This window comes from Salminus brasiliensis, chromosome 1, assembly GCF_030463535.1.
Source record: "Salminus brasiliensis chromosome 1, fSalBra1.hap2, whole genome shotgun sequence".
In the NCBI taxonomy this organism is placed as follows: domain Eukaryota; kingdom Metazoa; phylum Chordata; class Actinopteri; order Characiformes; family Bryconidae; genus Salminus; species Salminus brasiliensis.
In genome coordinates this window covers 82,795,599-82,816,406 of record NC_132878.1, presented here as the reverse complement: position 1 = coordinate 82,816,406, position 20,808 = coordinate 82,795,599, and the positions used below count along the sequence as shown (strand labels likewise).

Genomic DNA, 20,808 nt, shown 5'->3' with positions numbered 1-20,808 from the left:
CTGCTCTATACACACATGGGTTCACTCGGATATTACCCTGACTATGTACTAGCGGCCAGCAGGATCACGTCAACAAATGATTCGGATTTCTGTTAATGTCTGAAAAAGTTCTGGGTTACTGTGCACATCTAAAAGGGACTAATGATAAACTACAAAGTGCTATAACAATCAATAAAGGAGCTCTCTAGAACAGAAATGGGTCACACCAATACACAACAGTTCAACCAGAGGTGCTAATGTTCACCTTTGGTGAAACTAGCGCTTTTAGTCACAGGTGTCAGGAGTCCAAGTTATGCCTTTTCTCTGATTCAGTGCTCTACCAAGCCCTTCATGTGTCAACTAGGTTTGTTAGTGCAGGGAAAACACTGAAGGAAACAATGAACTGTTAGTGAGCTAGACACTCATTTCATAAGGTCTTAACCTCGTTAAAAATAAATAAATAAAATACCCCCCCAAAAAAAAAAAAAAAAAAAAAAAAAAAGTATTGACATACTTGGGAAGTTGAGTAAAGGCCTGGAAGCCAGCTTTTGAGGCGACCAGGCGCCGAATGGCCTGGAATTGAGCTTCCAGTTCAGCGTTGGGCCCCGCCAGCTCCGCATCTTGGGACAGTAAGGCCAAGATGGCATTGTTGATCAGTTTCTCTTTGTTCTCTGAAAAAAGGCCCTGAAAGCATTTAAAAATGAAAAGACATGAAAAAATGCATACAATACAACACAGTGCATAAATTAGAGTAAATAAGTAAAAAGTTAAGGATGACCCTATGTATAGTACTGCTAGGAACAAATCATTTTGATAGGTGGTGTTAACAGTGGTTTCTGGAGTTTTGCTCTAGTTATTTATAGACGTATTTGCATATTTAAGAACTTTTTTATTAGTTCACAGACTTTGAGCCCCCTTGAGCCCTAGGCTTATTTAAGTTTTTTATTTTTAAATTTAAACACAAATTATTCAGTAACTACCAATTATTCAGTAATTAGCAAAAATTTAGTAACTACCAGCTCATTACCTATGAATTACTTAGTAACTACCAATTAGTTATTAGTTACAAATTACTTAGTAACTTCCAATCTTTTAATTATCAATTATTTAGTAACTATTGTTTATTTAGTGACTACCAATTCACTAAATATGAATTCATCAGTCACTATTGGGTATTCAGTAACTACCAATTACTCAGTACCTACAATTATTCCATAACTACCAAGTAACCACCAATTACACCGTAATTACCAATTATTAAGTAACTACCAACTGCTCCTTACCTACCGATTACTAACTACCATTTCCTCAATTACCAATTGCTTGGTAACTACTAATTATTCAACAATTATGTAGCTACAAATTATTCAGCAGCTACTAATCATTCAGTAACTTCCAATTTTGTAACTACCAGCTCTCCAGTAATTCTTACTTATTCATTAACTACCAATTACATAGTAGCTATCAATAATTCATTAAATATAAATTACTCAGTTACTGCTAATTATTCAGTAACTGCTAATTACTCAGTAACATTTTTACTCAGTAATTGGTACTCTGTTGTAAAGAAAATTAAAAAAATAACTCAGACAGTGGAACCCTTTTTGGTGCTATAGAGAGTCATCTACAAAAGGTTTTCCACCCATGTGAAGAACCAGACAAAACAAGTATTTAAGCATTCAAACATTTCTTTGACTCGTCACAGCTTTATACAGAAACCCTGCATTTGTTAAAAAACCACTGAGAAACCCATTTTTAAAGTGTGTATAAATTACACACTTTGAAACTAGAAAGTAACGTTCACAGTTTGAGAGTGTGGAATTGAAGCACATTGAAGGCCCACATGCAGGGCTGTAGGGTCTAAAGATGATTGATGACAGATTAAAAAAAGCTTACATCTTGAGTGACAGCATGGAGAACTCCACTATAGGAGATGTTCGCATTGAATCTGAACACTGCGTCGGCAAAATTTCCATCTAAAGGGAAATAAAACATAAAATAAACAATGTAAGCCTCTAATGTAGTAGATCTCGTAGTCATCTTCTCTTGTGAATAATTATATTAAGATCAATTCATAGGTTTCATACAGACTTAACTCACATGACGTTACACCCTGTATCTAAGTTTAAAATAAGTCAGGGGTGAATCTGAGTGGCTTTAATCTGAGTGAGTTGATTTCACATCACCTTTTGAGATAATTGCTGCAGTTTAACTCCACAAATTTAACAAGTTCGAAAACACAAGAAGGGCTGCATTACTATGACTTTCTCAAGCACTGAGTGCAAGCGTGACTTACTAGGTGGAGCAGCAAGGAACCGAAGGTGGAGGCTCTCCACCTCTTCATCTACAGGCATGCTGAGAAGCCCCCAGCGCTGCCCTCTCTGGGTGGGTGCCATCTTCACACATACGTCCCTGTTGCCGGATGCCCTCACCCCATCCAACAGACTTGCTAACAGGGAGTCCCTACAAAGAGAGAGACAGTGAGTGACTGAAAAAGCACGAGTAAGCAATAGCCTTACTCATGGATTTTAAATATATGTCAGAATCCTACAGGATTAGTCTGATTTGGATAGGTTCATTTCTCAGATACCTGTCAAGCTCAGGTCAGGTTCACATTTGAGTCTCATTTAAGTCTAAATTAGTCCAAATACAACACCTTCCTCAAGGTCACTCTTTCACTTGACTTGATCTTAAACCATTTCAAATCTTAATTAATCTGCAGGTTTCCAACAAGGTGCACAAGGTCAGCACGAGAACAATGCACTATGTAGGATGCTGTCTAAAGGAAGTAAATATAAAAATAAATACATTTATTAAACAAAATGATCTAATAATAAAAAATGATAATTATTTGTATTTATCCATAAGCTAATACTGGTCATATCTAAATCTGTCTGTGTTAGATATAGCTGTTAGTAGAGCATAACCAGCCTTGTATGCATTGGTTTGGGAGACTCATAACTCTATATTTGCTAGTTTACGCCATGTCTTTAGCTAATGATGATTTGAGAGAAGACTGTAAGAGATGAGGTAGAACTATTTTTTTATTATGATTTTTTTTTTAGTTTTGGGGTGGAGTGTGGGTGGCTTCTGCTTTGTGGTATGAAGCCAGTCCCTGCGTCTAATACGTGGATTACAGTGTTAAAAGGCAGTAAAGGGGTGGTGGAGGGTTGCAAAGACTTGCAATAGACTCATGAACAAGAGGGAATATATAGGACATTATACTGAGAGGAGGAGCTTAAGGCATGTTCCTCCTCCTGAAATGTTGGTTTTTAATAACTCCACTTTCCCTTCCTCTGTAACATCACTAAATTCATGTTTGTTTGTTTTTTCTCTTTGGATAAAATAAGATTCATGAAGTTTGGACACAATGAAAAGAACAAGAGTCAGAAAAGCAGCGCAAATTGAGATATAAGGTTTTTGTGCAGCAGTGAGACAACATAACATTGTGGCTCAAGTTCAGACTACACATTGTGCTAAAGTTTGAGTTATAAACTTCAGTTTTGCTCAGTCAGACATGGGCAGAATGTATTCTGGCTATACTGGGATTTGCACAAAAATATTAAGCTTTTTAAAGGCCTAATAGAGGTGGAAGGAGAATTTACTAGCATATTCTGTGCTACATAGTGATCTAGTACATAGTGAAACACTACAGATGGACCAGCTGAGTCTGCCTGTTTACCAATAGATATCATACAATATTCATAATATATCTGTGTTTAAAAAAAACATGGGCCACACAAGCCCTTTTACTGATCTGCTCTGGCTACTGGAACATCCTTTTAAAGCACTAAGTAGTCTATACATTGTTTTGTCATACGTCAAGATGCAAAGCAAAGACAATCACTAGCACCCAGCATGTTTCTGTTGCACATAGGCCAGCTGTGCTACAAAAAAAAAATTGAGGCAGCCAGCAGAGAATAAGAAGAATATTAGTATTTTGATATGCAATTAAAAAGCAGTAGATAAAAGCCTACAGAACAAAAGTGAGTGTGTGTGTGTGTGCGCGCGCACGCAGACATTACCTCTCAGTGGAGCAGTACTTTCTTATCTGTCCCCTGATAAACTCGACAGTGAATACCTGAGGGTTCTCTGCATCACAGATTAGAGCGAACACCTGCAGGAACACAAACATTACACCAGTTTTATTTACTTTATCATACATTATCATATCACTTTATCATTATTCTTCTCTACACTAATAACCTGCAACTCTATTCTGCAAACTTAATGTATTATAACAGACAAAGATGTAAGAAGTATCTAATATTCAGTACTGTGTAGATATTTAAGACAGCCAAGCACATTTTTTCTGCAATAAGAGTTTTGCTCATCAAAACACCAGAACAAGAATTTCTCATTGTAGTATTTTCTGAGCTAGTTTTAAGAACGTATCTTAATCACCAGTTCACCTGCTTTAATATCATTACACTTTTTGTATGAATGTTATTCACATTTATTCTAAAATTAGTATTTTACTGAGAAAGGAAACACTTACAGCTCAGATAAATAAAGAAATTACACACATACATAGCCTGAAATCTATTATGTTGATTATTTAAATCTGACCAGTGGTTCATCTTTCTGCTGCCTCAATACCAGCAGTAGTCACTACTAATAATGAGAACCAGCACTAAATGCTACATTTCTCTTAAACATTTAGCACTGGCTTGTGTTCAAGTGTCAAGCACACACTTGGCATAAAACTACTGAAATATCAGGGGATTGAGCATCTTAAATAGCTACCTCTCCAAAGGGTTTAACAGTGACAATGTTGTAAGAGGCAGGGTCTCTCTCCACCAAACACGTCTCGGTGAGGGCCAGTATCCTCTTCACGGGCTCCTGAAAGGGACAAAACGAAATGTTAAGTTCCAAAACGAACAGTGTAGCAAGAGACAATGTAAGGACAGAGGACAATAAAGAACAGTAGAACTTTATTCTTTCTCTGACATTAAATTCTTTTGACTACTTTCTTCCTTGCTTGTGAATCAGCAACGGCATTTACCCTAAAGTATCATCGTTTCTGAAAGAGATGGAAATGAAAAGACGTGACAGTGTAGCGGAACAGTGAGCATTAAGCACAGCACAAATCAGAGAGCGTGCGCGTGTGTGTGAGTGTGTGAGTGTCTCTTACCGCATGGCGTGGCGAAATCTTTTGCACGACAAACTCAGCGAGTGAGGTGATGCACTCATCTGAGCCGTATTTGCCCAGCCTCTCTGTGACAAAGCCCTCAAAGGTCAAGGGATCCTTCCGTAGTCGCAGTGTGATCCCGATAAAGTTCCCAGCATGTTCAATCGCACTACGGATGATCTCCTCACGATGTTCTGACGCAAAGAGGTGCTAGAGAGGGGCAACCGATAGACAGACAGATATTAGTATTACACAGAAATGTAATATTTAAATTGCTATGAATATAATGTTCATATTTTAGTAGTCCATCAGTGCCTAAATTACTGATTGTTCTGGAGCACAATACACACTGCATGTACAAATGTTTGTGGACACCCCTAGTAATGAATGCATTCAGCTACTTAAGGTTGCACCCATTGATGATACAAATGTGCAAATGCATACACAGCTTGTCTAGTCCCTGGAGAGAAGTACGGACAATAGAATAGAACTCTCTGGAGCAGAACCCTATGAACCCTTCGGCACCATGCCTAATGCTAAGCACGGGCTATAGAAGTATAAAGCCCCCCAGCATTGAGCTGTGGAGCAGTGGAACCGTGTTCTCTGATGGTGCTCCATACAATTTATTTGGCATGAGTTGGGGACTAGACCTCACTAATTCTAAACCCAATCAAATCTTCACAGCAGTGCTCCCTGGACAGTAGAGACAGTTATTCCAACAATACAGCAGGATAAAATACACTTGATTTTAGAATAAACAGTGAATGAGCAGGTAAATTAGTAGCCATCCCAATACTTCTGTCCAGTTCAACACATTTTGATTTAAATAGTTGAAAAGGAGTTTCTGCATTCCTGTTCTGAAAAAAAATGGTCTTAATGGGTCAGATTCTTGAAAATTGATGGTAACGGTGCTGCAAAATGCAAAATGTGGGTCATGATATTTAAATTCTATTCAAATTCACCAAGCAAATGCACAGAGCTCTCCCTGTACCACCACAGTATTTTACATGTTACCTTGGTAAAAGGCAATCAAATAGACATGAGATCATACACTGCTGCTCAGAACCTGTTTTGGTGCCACAATGAATCAAATTTAGCAAAATGTACATTTATTTGACTGATTTATTCCATCCAAAAACGTAAATGTTGTTCTTAGTGCTTTAAACAATCTATATGTTTTATAAATGTAGTTATAGTTATATATATATATATATATATATATATATATATATATATATATATATATATATATGTGTATATAGTTATATATATATATATATATATATATATATATATATATATATATATGTGAACTTCATGTGAGCTACAGTTGCGCTATTGCCACCATAAAATCGGACATAACAATGAATTTAAATGTACTGGCTAACCAGTGTGTGTACAAGACTTGCCTGTGAGACTGAAAGAATTTGTCTGAAAACATTTCTGAAAAGTCTATTTAATTCATTTTTGCTTCTTACTGGGAAATCTATCAGATTGAATAAGGTGGTGTTGTTAAGTAATAATAGTACTAATGGTGCAGACAAATGCAGAAACAGTCAGATGACACAAAATGTCAGTGATCCTCATTTAGAAATTATCTTACATTTACATTTACATTTACGGCATTTAGCAGACGCTCTTATCCAGAGCGACTTACAAAGTGCTTTGCTATTTACCCAAGAAAACCTTCGCTAGTTAGAATAGACTAATAATTCAAAAGATACCTCCAAGCTTAGACATTACTAAACACAATACAATAAGGCGATCTTAAGCCTGTATCTTTAGTTTTGCTAACAAGTAATGGAAGACTGTCCATCAATCAGTTGGTAGGATTCAGGTTTTCATTACTATATATCTACAGTAGTCTCATCTCTCCAGTGAAAAACTAAAGAAGATTCTTGACCAGTCACAGTAATGACCACACACACTCACCAGTCTGCTAAAGCCTCCATAGAGGATGCAGAAGCCCCCCTGGTAGTCAGTCACCTCAGCAAAGCCCTCAACAGAGCGGTAGTCATAGGAACAGATGACCCGGTTGGTGTGGGGGTCGATTTGGTCAATGCCCCCTGGCGTCACTTCCAAGCCCACCATCTTCCGTGTGTCACTCCAGTGATGCTTGTAGCAATTATAACGCTGAGGAGGTACAGCAATGCAGAATGGAGATTCACCTTCCACATACAAGCTAAACACTCAGTAAGTAAATAAGTGCCACACACATTAAGACTAACGCTTTATTCTGTCTAATACAGGACGACGGTACACAGCTTAACATAGGTCTGCTCAGGGATTGCTGCGTTAGTAAATCTCAAAGACAAACAAACAAGCATCACATTTAGATAGAGACCAGAGCAAACAGTTATCTTTGAGACTACAATAATTAATAAGGGATGTTACCAGCAGTGTACATATATAAGAAATAACCACATAACAAATCAGACACAGTACGTTCATTATGTTGTTCATAAATAAACATGGCATTATAGTGTTTTATCTATAAAAACACACAGGGTATCCAGAGCCTTCAAGTGAGCTTAGACCATCAGTCACATCACACTGTTTTCAGATAAGCTATCAGGTCTGGGAAAAGGACCTGTAATAAAGGACAGATCATCTACCCTCAATGCTGTCTCTGTCTTTACAGTGGACTGAAGGGGAATAATAATACATTTAAAAAAAGCACAAAAGAAAATGCAATACTCACTCTTCCAGTTATCTTTCCCTCAGAAAAGTCTGTTCTGAATCTCTGTGGAACAGAAGACGACAGGTATTAAGTCAGGGGTATCAAAGTCAATTTGCATTCATGCTACAAAGCAGGGCTGTTACTCTATGAAACTCACTCACTCAGAGGAAAACAAATGAATAAATAAACAAACAAATAAATAAATGTAATATCTTGATCAATCTGCAGTAGTTAAGAACTCCTATGAAGGTTTATGCATATTTAAAATTCTACTACTGGTATTTCTTACAGTAGCAAACAGCTTCATTTGTATGCATTATTGGGGCACCTAAAACCTTCTGTATCCTCATTACTGCATTGCCCTTTTTAGCATAATGCAAATCTGATACACTGTGTAAATGTTTTTGATGAATGGACCAGTAGAAATGTAAAAAAAAAAAAAGTATAAAATCTTTATACACTGACTTCTATTGAAAGTTTTTTAAAACAATAAAAAGATTACTCCAATAATCTCTAAAGCAATGCACAGAATAATTTGACTGATGACTTACTCAATCATGCCACCTCTATCACATACAGTTCTAAGACCTCTGAAGAATCTACAGAACAAGTAAACCTCTGTTCATTTAACATCATTGTTCCTCAGTCCGTTTCTCCCACTCTCGCTTTCTCACCAGTGCTTCCGTCAGCAGCTCTGTGCGATGTTCGGTGGAAAACTTGAGCGTTTCGGACTTCTTCCCGCTGCCCTTCCGGAAGGTGAGATTAAATTCGGTGCCCTGGCCTTTTCCCACCGGAGCGATGCCACAGATATCCCCATAAGGCCACTACAGGGGGCGCCACACCACATCAGGTTACAGAGCAATGCAGGTCAGTTAACATACACACACATACATACGTATACTGTATTTGCTATGTAACGTACAACACAAAGCACACTGAGAAACTCTTGACGTGACTTTTACAAACAATAATAGCAATAGCAATACTGGAACCATATCATAACCAGCAAATCATCATTTAAATATCAAATATCAGCATCAGGCTGACATTCATCATCATTAATTAAATATTTTAAGCCAAGACCAATATATCAAGCCAATGTCTGATGAAGTATTTATTGTGATCCAACTGATGTTAACGCTTTGATGATGCTGGGTTACTGCGCTAAAATATTTGCATTCATTCATTTTATTCAATGAATTCATGAAAAATGGCTTCAGTTTTATGGTTTAGCTATATTACCTCCATCTCTTCACATTGTTTAAACCAAGATCAAATGCCCATATACTTAAATAATTTAAAATAGATTTGAAGATAAAGGGTAATGACTGTATATCGCAAATCAACACGGGGTCAGAATTTGTATATTGGTGCATCTAGGGGTGGTCATTATGGCAATAATTTATTGTATTGGGAGAAATTCTGTTCATGATGCACAACTTTTTTGAGCATATCCTGGATAACGTCAATTCCTAACTCTAAGGAAAAGCTGACTACATTTCAATACAGAGTGTGTAATTAGTCCTGTTTAATGAGACTTTGACTGAGAATCACAATACTCAAAATAGGACAGCATTTATATTGCAGTTATCAAGAATCTGCCTCTACTGATGCATTTTGTCTGCGTGCCAAAAATTGCGATATCAAGTATAGTAAAGTGTCTTCAAACATCGTAATATACAGTTTTTACCATATTGTCCCAGCCCAGGTGCATCCTTAAATAATTATTCTTGTTTTTAAGCCCTAATTTAAGCCCTATTCCTAAATTATTTATTACTCTTTGTCTGCATTGTGTTGTATTGCCTGTCTGCACTTGTACTGTGCTGCACTTGTGTTCTGTATGCACTATGCTGCACCATGGTCCTGGAGGAACGTTGTTTCGTTTCACTGTGTACTCTGTATGTAGTTGAAATGACAATAAAACCCACTTGCCTTGACACTTGACTTAATAAATAAAATAAAAAAAACAATGAACATCATGAACACTTAGTAGAGGCCAATACTGCACGACCGCTTAATAAGTAACATGTTGTGCAGCTCCAAACAACAGGGAGTTGGTAAAGTCAACATGCCATCAGAAACAGCAGATACAACATATTGTCCAACACATAAGCTCATACCTGGTTTGTAACTTCTAACGTGGTGGGGTTGTATGTGGTGATGCCGTGGGTGCCAACAGAGAAAACTCGTTTGTACCTGGAAAGAAACAAACATTTAATTAAAGATTTCAGACAATAGTTTTGCAGAACCGTACAAGTTTCAACCTTAAACTGCATATTTTATCACAAAGACACAGTATTAATAGTGCTTTTTTCTGGAGTTCTGCCTTTTCACCCACCAATATTAAGATTCATTTTAAAAATACTTAACTCAAAATCCAGATCAAAGCTGCGACAAAAATAACATTTAACCTATCAAATCTATCCACTGAATCCACTGAAACCCCAAACCAGCAGCTAAGAGAAACCCCTATATATTTATTTTACATTTAATCAATATTTCAAACCACATTTTGTTAAATTATTTATTGTACTCCAACCTGCCTCCAACAAATATATTTCTTTGTAATGCTAATCGAGGCAGATGCAGGCTCAATTTTTTATCAACATCAGCATGGTGAAATATGCACAGAGTATGTGTATTGCACATTAGTACGAAAAATGCCTTATTTATTTTTAAGACGGGGCAGTGATGTCATTCCTGTTGGATCTAAGCGATGGACATGATTGATAACGACACTGTCCTTGATTCAAGATCTTCTCTAAGTATAGCAGCAATTAGGAAGTTGTGTGCGCGCGTGCGCGTGTGTGTGTGTGTGTGTGCATGTACATGCGTATATGCCCATGTGAGAATTGCAGATATCCTGTGTGAATATATATATATATATATAAGAAGAATGTCAGAACAGATGATTGCTGTCTGTTGTTGCAGAAGTTCTGGTGCTGTGAATAACAGACTCTATGTATATTTCTGTCTCAATGAAGGCAATGAAAGCCCTCTCACAGCCCACCCAAAGTCTTCTCTAACCCTTAGAGGGCCACCACATCTCGCTCCGCTGCATGGTCGAGTCACTGACATGTCACTTGAGCTTAGACAGACAGACAAGAGTGAGGCAGAGGAAGAGAGGAACACAGAAAGAGAGCTTACTAACCAAAATGAAAAGAGCTAAACTGTTTGCCCAGTAGTGTGTGTTTGTGTGTGTCCGCTTCACGGGTGGGGCGAAGGCGAACACTAAATTCTGTGTCCAACATTAATGGTGATTAATGATTGTGGTTGTCTGTGTTAATATTACTCAAATAGTTTTATACATACTGCTTTAGCATTGGTTAACTGTTGATATTAGAGGTGTAAGAAAATATGAATATATTGCAGTATTTTTTCTGTTTTGCAGTACTGTGGCTATTCTCAAAAACATTACACGTTAATAGTTCATTTTCAAATATTGGTGTCAGACAGTGGCTCATTATGTGTAAACCCCGACCGCTAGATGTGCAGTGCTGTGCTCGATCTTCAGATTCCAATGCATTTGTAGTAGTGGAGTAGTAGTCACCTCAGCACTCGGGTTGTGTATTGGCAAAAATCTGTCAATATCATATGAATCACGATTCAGTATAAAAAAAAAGAAGCTAATTTTAGGAAACCTGTTATAGTATAAAATTTACTCTGATCTAGGCAGAACTGACTGGGGGCACTAAAGACAACAGTGCTACCTAGCGGTCAGGGTTTAAACACAACACAGAATAAACCACTGTCTGCCAATACTTATTTTGATATTTTGATATTTTCTTACAGCCCTAATATCATCAATTAACCAATGCCAAAAAAGTATAAAACTATTTGAGCATTATTACATTACATTACATTGGCATAATCAGTAAATTATATGTAATTAATATTGTGTGTAAACTGTTCATTACAAATCTATACTGCATTGCAAAACATAACATCATATCGATATGCAAAGCTACTGTGATGAATGATGAATGTTTCTTTGCGCCACCCTCCCCCCACTTTCTGCAAGTCCAGGGTATTGAACCACCAACCTTCAGGTCTCAAGACCACTTCCTTAACCTTTTAGGCCAAGGCTACCCCTGTCTATGTGCCAAAATGAGTCATCTATCACTTTCTTTATGTTTATGTTTAAGAAGGGCTGTAATTGAACTACAACAGAAATTACAACAACCTCACTGCTGATTTTCTTTCAAATTACAAAAAAACGAAAGATCACTCTTTCTCTCTTGGCAACAATCCCCCGAAAACACGCTAACACAGCTTTCCTCACCTTTCTCCGCACATCATGGATGTAAAATAAATGGCACTGATAGTTTGGTTTTGCAGTCCACATCTGTTTTAAACATCTGATGCATTGCTAGTGACAGAAAATATGTAGCACAGTTAGCTAATAGTCCGAGCTACAGCATGCCTATAAGCCAAACCTGTAAGAGAATTTTGGCTTTGAGAATGGCACTATTTAATCTAATTGTGAGTCTGTAAAATAAGATTGTTTTGCGTCTGTAATCAAATTAGGCTATGTTCATATGCATGTGCATAAAAGCCTCAAAAATAAATACTGAAAATGTCAAGCTGCAAGAGCCTTTATGCTTATGATTTTTTTTGGCGCATGATGTGCTACTTTGCAATATTTTGTTTTGAACTTAAAAAACTAAAATAAATAAAAAATCCTTCTGAGCTCAACCAATCAGTTCAGCACACAATCCCACAACGCCACTTCCTCTGAGACCCATGAAAGCAAATAACTGCACCTAATCAAACTACCACTGTCGCAACCCTATTGGGCAGTTGCGCATGCCTAGAGTCCAAGTGAAGGCCATCAGACAGAGCGAGGCCAACTGTGCTCTTCTGGACTCCCAGCCATGGATGCTTATGGCATCACCAGGGATCGATGGGGCCAGTGCTGAGACAGCTGTGCTATTTTTACCATGTAAAACACAGAAACTGTAAATCATAAAAATCCTTCCATTACAAACATTTGCACGAACCAACAGACCAAAAAAAAAGAAAAAAAGAGACACCAAGAGATCTCATTAGAGATGACAGTTCTCTCACAGTCTGAATATGAGTGTAGATGCCAAAAACTCAAGGTCCTGAGCACTAGTCCTGCAGGAGAGAGAAGAGGCGCTGCATACCTAATTAGAGGAGGTACATCAAAACCGAAGCGGGTACAATGCTGCTACGCATGACCTCTTGCGAGGCATTCACACTAGACCAGACATGTCCACAACAGTGTCACTGAAGCTAAAAAAACACACCAGTCCAGCCTGCAATGCTTCAGACTCTGGGGTGGCGATTCATTTTCCACGTTTTTACAGAAGGTTTGATACGTGACCACATTAACCGCACATCTGTTTACTGCATTCAGGCTTTTTTTCCCCCCCCTCATGTTGAGGTCAGGTAGAAGGCCTAGGTACACATTTCTTGTGACAGCACAGACACTGTTATTATAGTGTAGCAGTTGCAGAGCCCCTACTGGGCCAACAGCATCTTATCACTGTAGCAGATTATGGTTTATAGAAGATTGTGTGCATTAATGTTCAAAAAAGGCTATTATCCAGCCATGATCTAACCTTGTCTGCTATGGCATGCTATTATTAAATCCTGCAAGCCTATAAATTCTGTCTGGTTCAAATGGCTAAAGCTTAGTGTGTTAACCATAACAATAAAGATGGTGGGCTAGAAACAGCAGCTGTTTATTTCTGTTTGGTCTTGTCCTTGCTCTTCAGTAATCTAAAGCCTAAATCTAAAGATCACTACATACATGCGTCATCATTCTGTGAATCTTAAAGCAGTGGACAGCACATTTCTGGACATGCAAACCGTCCAACCTGATGGCTCCGTCAATAGACTAGGGTTAGGGTTACTACTAGTGATTATCGATACTACCAGCAATTTGGTCAAAGTCTAGTCGGACACCCTATTAGGACCTACAGAGAGATTTGATCTGCTCAACATAGGCTTCTGCTTAAACGTGTGGAGTCCATGCAGCCCGAATACACACAGTTATTTAAAAAAAATAATAATAAATAATAAATCCCGTCAGATACCTCCAATTGATCTACTGATACGGTTATATTTAGTTATGCAGAATTTCATTAGTGGCCTCAGACTTTTGGACTCCACTGTATATGAGCCATTTATCCTCACACAGATCACCACAATCTTTTCAGGATAGGGCCGACATCTCTGGTCTATGATGGCTGGCGTGGACTGAAAAACACCACTAACCAGATACCACTCTACAGCCCACTATAGTGGGTATCAGAACACAGCAGAACTAGCAATAACATAACAACAAACCACATTTAACCGTGACCAAAAGTACAGCAGCAACAGTATAAAAGCTTTAGGAATTGTATCTAGACTGAGTTTTTAGAGCTAGATGAGCAGTCCTGTTGTGTTTTATAGTGCATTTCTTTCATGGGAATTCTAAGGTTCTGTCTATACCTAATTGCAAATCAATACTACAGGAAAATCATTATATTGTTTTTGAGAAAATGTGTGGCATTGTGATTGAGAGAGATACAAACCAAATACAGTCAAAGATTCTACCCATCCCTCCAATTATTACACCGACACTACAATTAGTTATGCAGAATTTTATTAGTGGTCTCAGACTTTGGGACTTCACTGTATATGAGGAATTTACACACACACACACCTCTGGTCTATGATAGCTGGCGTGGACTGAAAATCTGACTAAGAAAGAGGCATATGTTTTCCGTCAGTCAGGCGTCTAAAAGTGCTTCAGTGTAGTGATGAGTAACACCTCCAATATCTGTTGAAAAGCATTTTCAGTTCTAAAGAAGAGGTTATCCCCACCCCTGCCCCCTGTTCTGCAGCTTCCTCCAGCTGTAAGCACCCAGAAGGAGTCACTTTTATTTGACCGAGTTGGCATTTATTAACCACATTGCTCAAAGCAATATTTCTTAATATATTACAGGAACCTTTTTAAGCATTTGATGATTTGGGGAAGTACTGTCAGCTTATTTGGCAACAGATTAACCAACACATCCATACACACAGTTGTTTAATGCTGTTCCATGGCACCACACACACACACGTCTATATGTCTACAGTGAATCCGCGAATAAGCCAAAAGCCAAGAGTAGGGAGTGGCCCAACGTCTTTTTAGGCAGAGCCAGCTGATTATCTTTTTTCAAAAGAGATCAGTCACCAAGAGATACGGCCCTATAGGATGCAAGGCTGCCACTGCTGAGCCTTTGCTTGTCTAGCAATCGGCCCACATTTGTCAGCAAGAGTAGATTCACTCGTGGGGAAATCTGCAGCACCATCTCATCAGACACGTTCAAACTGACCCACAGCAAACACCAAAACACCCACCATCACACCAACACTTTGTTATATCCAGGCACGGAAATAATTTGTTTAAAGGAGCAGTGTAAACAGGAAGCAGCCCTGATGTGGTGTTAAGCTGACCTTTCTGAAGGCAGTAACAAGAGTGGCAGTGCCAGCAGCTAGCGTGAAGAGCGCTAGACTCTAGATCAGAGGAAATAAACAAGCTTATAAGAGAGAACAGGATTGTATATTATATCAAATATGTGTCTCTTTCAATAATAAGGTTATATTCAGTTTAATTATTCCCACAGAAACCAATAACTATTCATATTTATAGTGTATACTTTACACGCTGATTATTGCCTCATATCGACCCCATCGAATCTTTGTACTTCTAATACATAATAAATCCACATTGTTTAGGTTCAACATGCTAGTACTGCCAATAGAAATGGAAACATCATCGCCCTTGTCTCGCTATTGTCCAATTTCTTCAGCCAAAGTATCAAGATCAGTGATCATCCAATATTTCTCCAACCTGCTGATCCTGAGACCCTGTGACAGCATTTGGATTACGTGGAAGGCTATTCGGGCACAGGACACTGCAGTTCAGTATTAAACCGCCAGATGGAACTACAGAGCTCGTATATGCGGGCAGTACCCCATTAACCCCAATGTAATAGTCCACTCAGCCCACTATAGTCATTATCAGGACACAACAGAACTAGCAAACACTAACAACACAAAAAAAAACAGCAGACCACATTTAACCACGATCAAAACTACAGCAGCAACACTTAGAAAGCTAAAGGACTTGCGTCCAAAGCTGGAGTTTTTAGAGCTAGATAAGCAGTCCTTCTGTGTTCCCACAGTGCAGCTCTGTATGGGAATTCTCGGGCTTCTGCGAGCCATCATGCTGAACAGTGATCTGAGATCAGCCCCAAAAACACTTCCTGGCCCATATTTAACTGGCAATCAATACTACAGTAAAACCACTAATTTTGGTTTTAAGGTATTATATATATGTGGCATTGTGGACTGATGCATTTTGACTAGCCTACATGCTGTAAATGACCATTTTCTAGTGCCAATATCTTACAATGTAATCTGACCTCTCATTCATCATTTGGCTGCCTTACATTCAGACATGCCCATATCTGTCCATGGAACCAGAAAAGTCTAAAAGGAATGAAAAGGAAATTTAACTGCTTCATGATCTTCTGAAAACTTTATAATGTCAATTCATGGGACCTTCATCCTGGGGAAGCAAACAAAGGATCGGAAACGAACCGGGCTTAAAATAGTCGGCTATCTGATCCATTAAAATATGCGAGGATTGGCCATGAATAGGACATCCTTGACTGCTGGTTCTTTTTAGTCAATTAAAAATAAACAAAGTAGGTTAGATGTGATACACAACATGGAAATGTATTGGAGTATCATATCATCATATTTATACCATTCCTATGCATCTGTTCTAACACTCAATTCAAAGGAATTTTATAGAGAGAAAAAAAAAAGAAAAAAAAAGGTTGATAAATGTTCAATGTAAATTTTACACCCCTACTTATGGCTTCTGGCAGAATGTCGAAATTTCCAGTTCAAAGCCAATGCAATAAATGCAGATTATCGGTTAAACTATTATATAAAAGTTGATTATCAACAATGGCAACAAAAATAACAACAGTTCAACAGCACTGGAGTGTGGTGTTGACCCTGTGACTGCCAAATGTGGTATTTCTGATGGTAGACATAAAAAGGCAAAGCAGATGCTCCATGTTATTCTATGAAGCACTCACAGAAAATTCAGCCACTATCAGCAGCAGTAGCAGCGTTGCTCAGTGGTCAGCAGAACTTTCGATCAAGAGTTACATTTTCATGGCTGAAAAATGGCCCCTTAATTAAGGAAGATCAACTAAGGGACAGTGTGCTTTATTCTAAGAATCATGATCTGCTGAGGGACAGAAGGCTTCAGTCTGAATGTGGGACTAAAACCTTCTGTAACATCTCACTTCCTCTGCAGTCCCTCCCTCCTTTATCCCTCCCCTATGCCTCAATCAATTGGAGAGAAAGTCCCCAGCTCTTCAGGTCAGCCAGCTTCTGCATTTTGCTTTTATGAGTGAAGACACAACAATGAGCTTAGAATGGGTTTCTTCAATCACTTTGTCCCAATTTCTCTCTCTAAAGGTGTTTCTTGGACCTTGTTGAAGTCTGGGGCTTCTTGGACCTTGTCACATGGCTGGTTAATTATTTATTGCCTCAGTCTTTTACCATATTCTGTACATCCCACAAAAGCCTTCACACTAAAAAGGCCAGAGACATCAAAATTATTTTACACCTGGTCACTTCATGCATTCTTGAATATCTGGATTATGTCTAAATAAGGCCAAGCCACATCAAAATGCAGGGACCATTCAGACCAGTTCATAAAGTGGTCAGACACACATGTGCGCCATGTTACAGCAATGTAAACATCCCTCCCAGTGCCAAAACACCACTAACAATTGTCACACAATGAGCAAATTAGCATATTCCACTCCACACAGCAATCACATGTGCCCAAAATGTGATCAGGCTCTGGAAACTTGTCACATGAAATGAGCAGGTGTAAATGGGGTCAGTAGCCTAAAAACAATACACGAGTAGGGCTGGGTTTAAAATAACGACATAAACAATGAAAAAACGGTGGCCCTTAGAATTTTCTCAGGTGGCCCTTGAGAAGAATCAAGGCTCAGAAGGGCAACCCATCTTCTTCTGCTTGACACCAGGGTAACACCACCTAGCAAGCGCAGAAATTCCTGCAGTTCAGGAACAGAATTAAGGAAACTTCTTTGCAAAATATCCATCTCTTCTAACTACACTGTCCTATATAAAGATGACTGGTGATTAAAGTGTGTTCACACAGGAGAAAGCCAGATGAAGGTCACGGATAATTAAGCACAGTCTGCAGACACTTTCTATTCAATCATCTTGAGAACGAGGGAACGGTTTCACTTAGGCTCTGAAAAACCTACTCACTTCTGGCCTAAAAGGTACCTATGAAAGCCTGAAAATAGCTCTCAATCAAGGCATATCCACCACTGTTACAGACTGCTATCCACAGGCAAAATGAGATCTCTCGAGCAAGAATATCAATGGCTGCTCCATAGTGTTTCCCTGACTTCATAAAAGTACAGAATTCCTGTGTGAAAAGGTAGACAACACATCATCATCATCATCATCATCATCATACCTGAGACCTGATCTATCTAAGGCTAATCTCACATCTCAGACTACTTCACTGTAGGTCAGTTAGGAAGAGCCATGTAGTCTAGGCAGCAAAACCAGTTCCAACAGTTTTGCCCTTCAAATTTCAGCTACACACACACACACACACACACACACACACACACACACACACACACACACACACACACACACACACACACACACACACACACACACAGAGAGAGACACAGACACAGACACAGACAAAGTGCATCCTAATTGTAATGAAAGGTACAGTATCTCCAAAGCAGAACTCCCTCATTCTAGAGTCTAAGAAGCTATCTCCAAATGCTGTAGCAAACTCTCTGCAATTGGAGGGGATTTCCCCCAAAACAAAAAGACAGTGGAGTGACCGTGGTGAGTCACCTAATACATTTATTCATACATGTTTTATATCAGATCCAAAAGCTTTAAACTGCTACAAAAAAACAACATACTACATTTGTACTGTTTTAATATACCGTACTGTGCAGGGGTTTAAGGCACCTAAGCACACTATGTAAAACAATCCATCTCTGCCACTTGTAAAAGCAGCAGATCAGAAAAGTAAGAAGAAATGAGTTGCTATCTTGAGAGCTAACAAGCTTGGTTCCAGATTTCCCCTGGACGGCCCCAGCCAACTGGTGGATGTGTTCAATTCCATTAAGCACTGATTCACCCAAGCCAGGCGTTAGATAAGAACAATAATGTTCCCATGTTCATGAGGAGAGGAATAACATAATGGGAATAACATAATGAAAACAGTGACTTAAAAACACTAATTTTTGTGTTTTACTGAGCAAATAAACACTTACTGGCCAGAAACTGAGATTTACATTGTCTAAAATGTTTGCACAGTACTAGTATTTATTTAATCCACACAGACAACCATAGTCCCTTTTAAACAGCAGCACTGCACTCTCACCACTAGAAAATGTTATTTTGTTTCTTTAACTGGGTTTTTAAAATGTTTATGGCTGGTTAATTAACATCAGCTTTGTAATGGAAGCAGAAAGGAAGATTTTTAAATGGCCAGGCTTCTGATCCAGCTGCAACAAGACAGCACAAACTGCAGATGTTTTTTTTCTGACTGGGACTTAAAAAATGTAATAAAAAAAAAGAAAAAAAACTGACATTGGCAAAACTATTCTGAGATCATGTTTATCTAATTCACACGAGATCTGTACATCTGTGCAGCTTGCAGTCACGTCAGAGTAAAAGGCTGACCAGCATAAACATAAGAGTAGAGGCAGGAGTGCAAAACCCATTTTTCTGTGTAAATACATAAATGCACACACTTTATAATTGTAAATGTAAATGCAAATCAAATCACTTTTATTGTCACGTCACACATTACACACAGGTGTAAAGGCAAGTGAAAAGCTTGGGTGCATCGCCCCTCACAGTAGTACAAAAAGGATACAAATTTACAAACACAAGATTTTTAATTGTTTTGGACGAGGCATTTGTGTTTGGCCATATACAATAAAGACAGTGTTAAAGCCTACCAAGCAGTAGTAGGACTGTCCCCTTCCTTCTCTGGTGTCTTAACTCAAAAGGGTTTTAAGCCAAAATATAAGACCTAATTCTAATCATTGTGCAGTTCCCTTTTACTAGCAAGAAAATTGCTCATGTTAATACCGGAGGCATCTCAATACGCTCACATACTAATCGAGGGTTCCCCTTGACTTTTATTGGCAGCTAACTGCCACCGTCACATCCACTGAAGAATCAGTCTCCCCACTTTCTCCCATAGCACATCAAAGCACATCTCTCTCCTCTCATGTCCAGCAGCTAAAGCAATAACTCACTCTGCCAAGCCCAGATACTTCAAACAGACAAGAAACAGGATACCAAGCTGCATTAGGCCCCTTCACCAGGCCATGCATTAGCCATAGTGCAGTTAATGGGCATAGTAATAGAATAAGGCAATGCTACATGACGCTGTGGAGTCAGACTCTTCTCAAAAGGTGTGTTCATGTTTTAGGCAAGACGCGTCTCTCTCTTCCCAGTACAACACATGCAACAGAAATGTATCATGAAGCTGTGAGCAGTACAGCCTATTTATGTACTTAACATAAAAACCATGCATCGCATTGTACTGCCAAGGTCATACATGAAGATGGCCACTAAACAAAGACAAATATTTGCAGGAACCTTTGAATGATGCAGCAGGTCTGCTTTATATGATGATGAATAATTATTAAAGATGATAAAAGATGAATGAACGTATATAAACTGAATGTTTATACATTTTTATCGCATTATTTTTGTTCAGATTTCAAGCAGCAGTAAAAACACTACGCTGTGCTATGGCAGTGCAGTAGAAACGCTATGCCGTGCTATGGTAGTGCACTGTCTAATCAAAATTGATATCACAAATCGTGGCTAATTTCCAAATTTCTGCCATTTTGACATCCCTTGAAATTATGGCTGTGCATAAATAATATCCAATTAT

The 20,808-nt window shown here is 38.5% G+C and overlaps 1 protein-coding gene across 6 annotated transcripts in view; it reads right to left on the bottom strand.

Annotated features, from left to right (window-relative positions):
• Positions 1 to 20,808, bottom strand: part of LOC140565302 (dnaJ homolog subfamily C member 13) — a 70,617-nt gene that overhangs the window by 34,703 nt on the left and 15,106 nt on the right. For all 6 annotated transcript variants that reach the window (XM_072691161.1, XM_072691178.1, XM_072691186.1 and 3 more), the window contains exons 3-12: positions 9,911 to 9,986; positions 8,465 to 8,614; positions 7,812 to 7,853; positions 7,043 to 7,243; positions 5,114 to 5,320; positions 4,726 to 4,821; positions 4,005 to 4,096; positions 2,276 to 2,442; positions 1,876 to 1,955; positions 494 to 663 (exon numbers count right to left, since the gene is read on the bottom strand). In XM_072691161.1, coding sequence (XP_072547262.1) covers positions 494 to 663; positions 1,876 to 1,955; positions 2,276 to 2,442; positions 4,005 to 4,096; positions 4,726 to 4,821; positions 5,114 to 5,320; positions 7,043 to 7,243; positions 7,812 to 7,853; positions 8,465 to 8,614; positions 9,911 to 9,986 — 1,281 coding nt within the window. The remainder of the gene's footprint in view (positions 1 to 493; positions 664 to 1,875; positions 1,956 to 2,275; positions 2,443 to 4,004; positions 4,097 to 4,725; positions 4,822 to 5,113; positions 5,321 to 7,042; positions 7,244 to 7,811; positions 7,854 to 8,464; positions 8,615 to 9,910; positions 9,987 to 20,808) is intronic.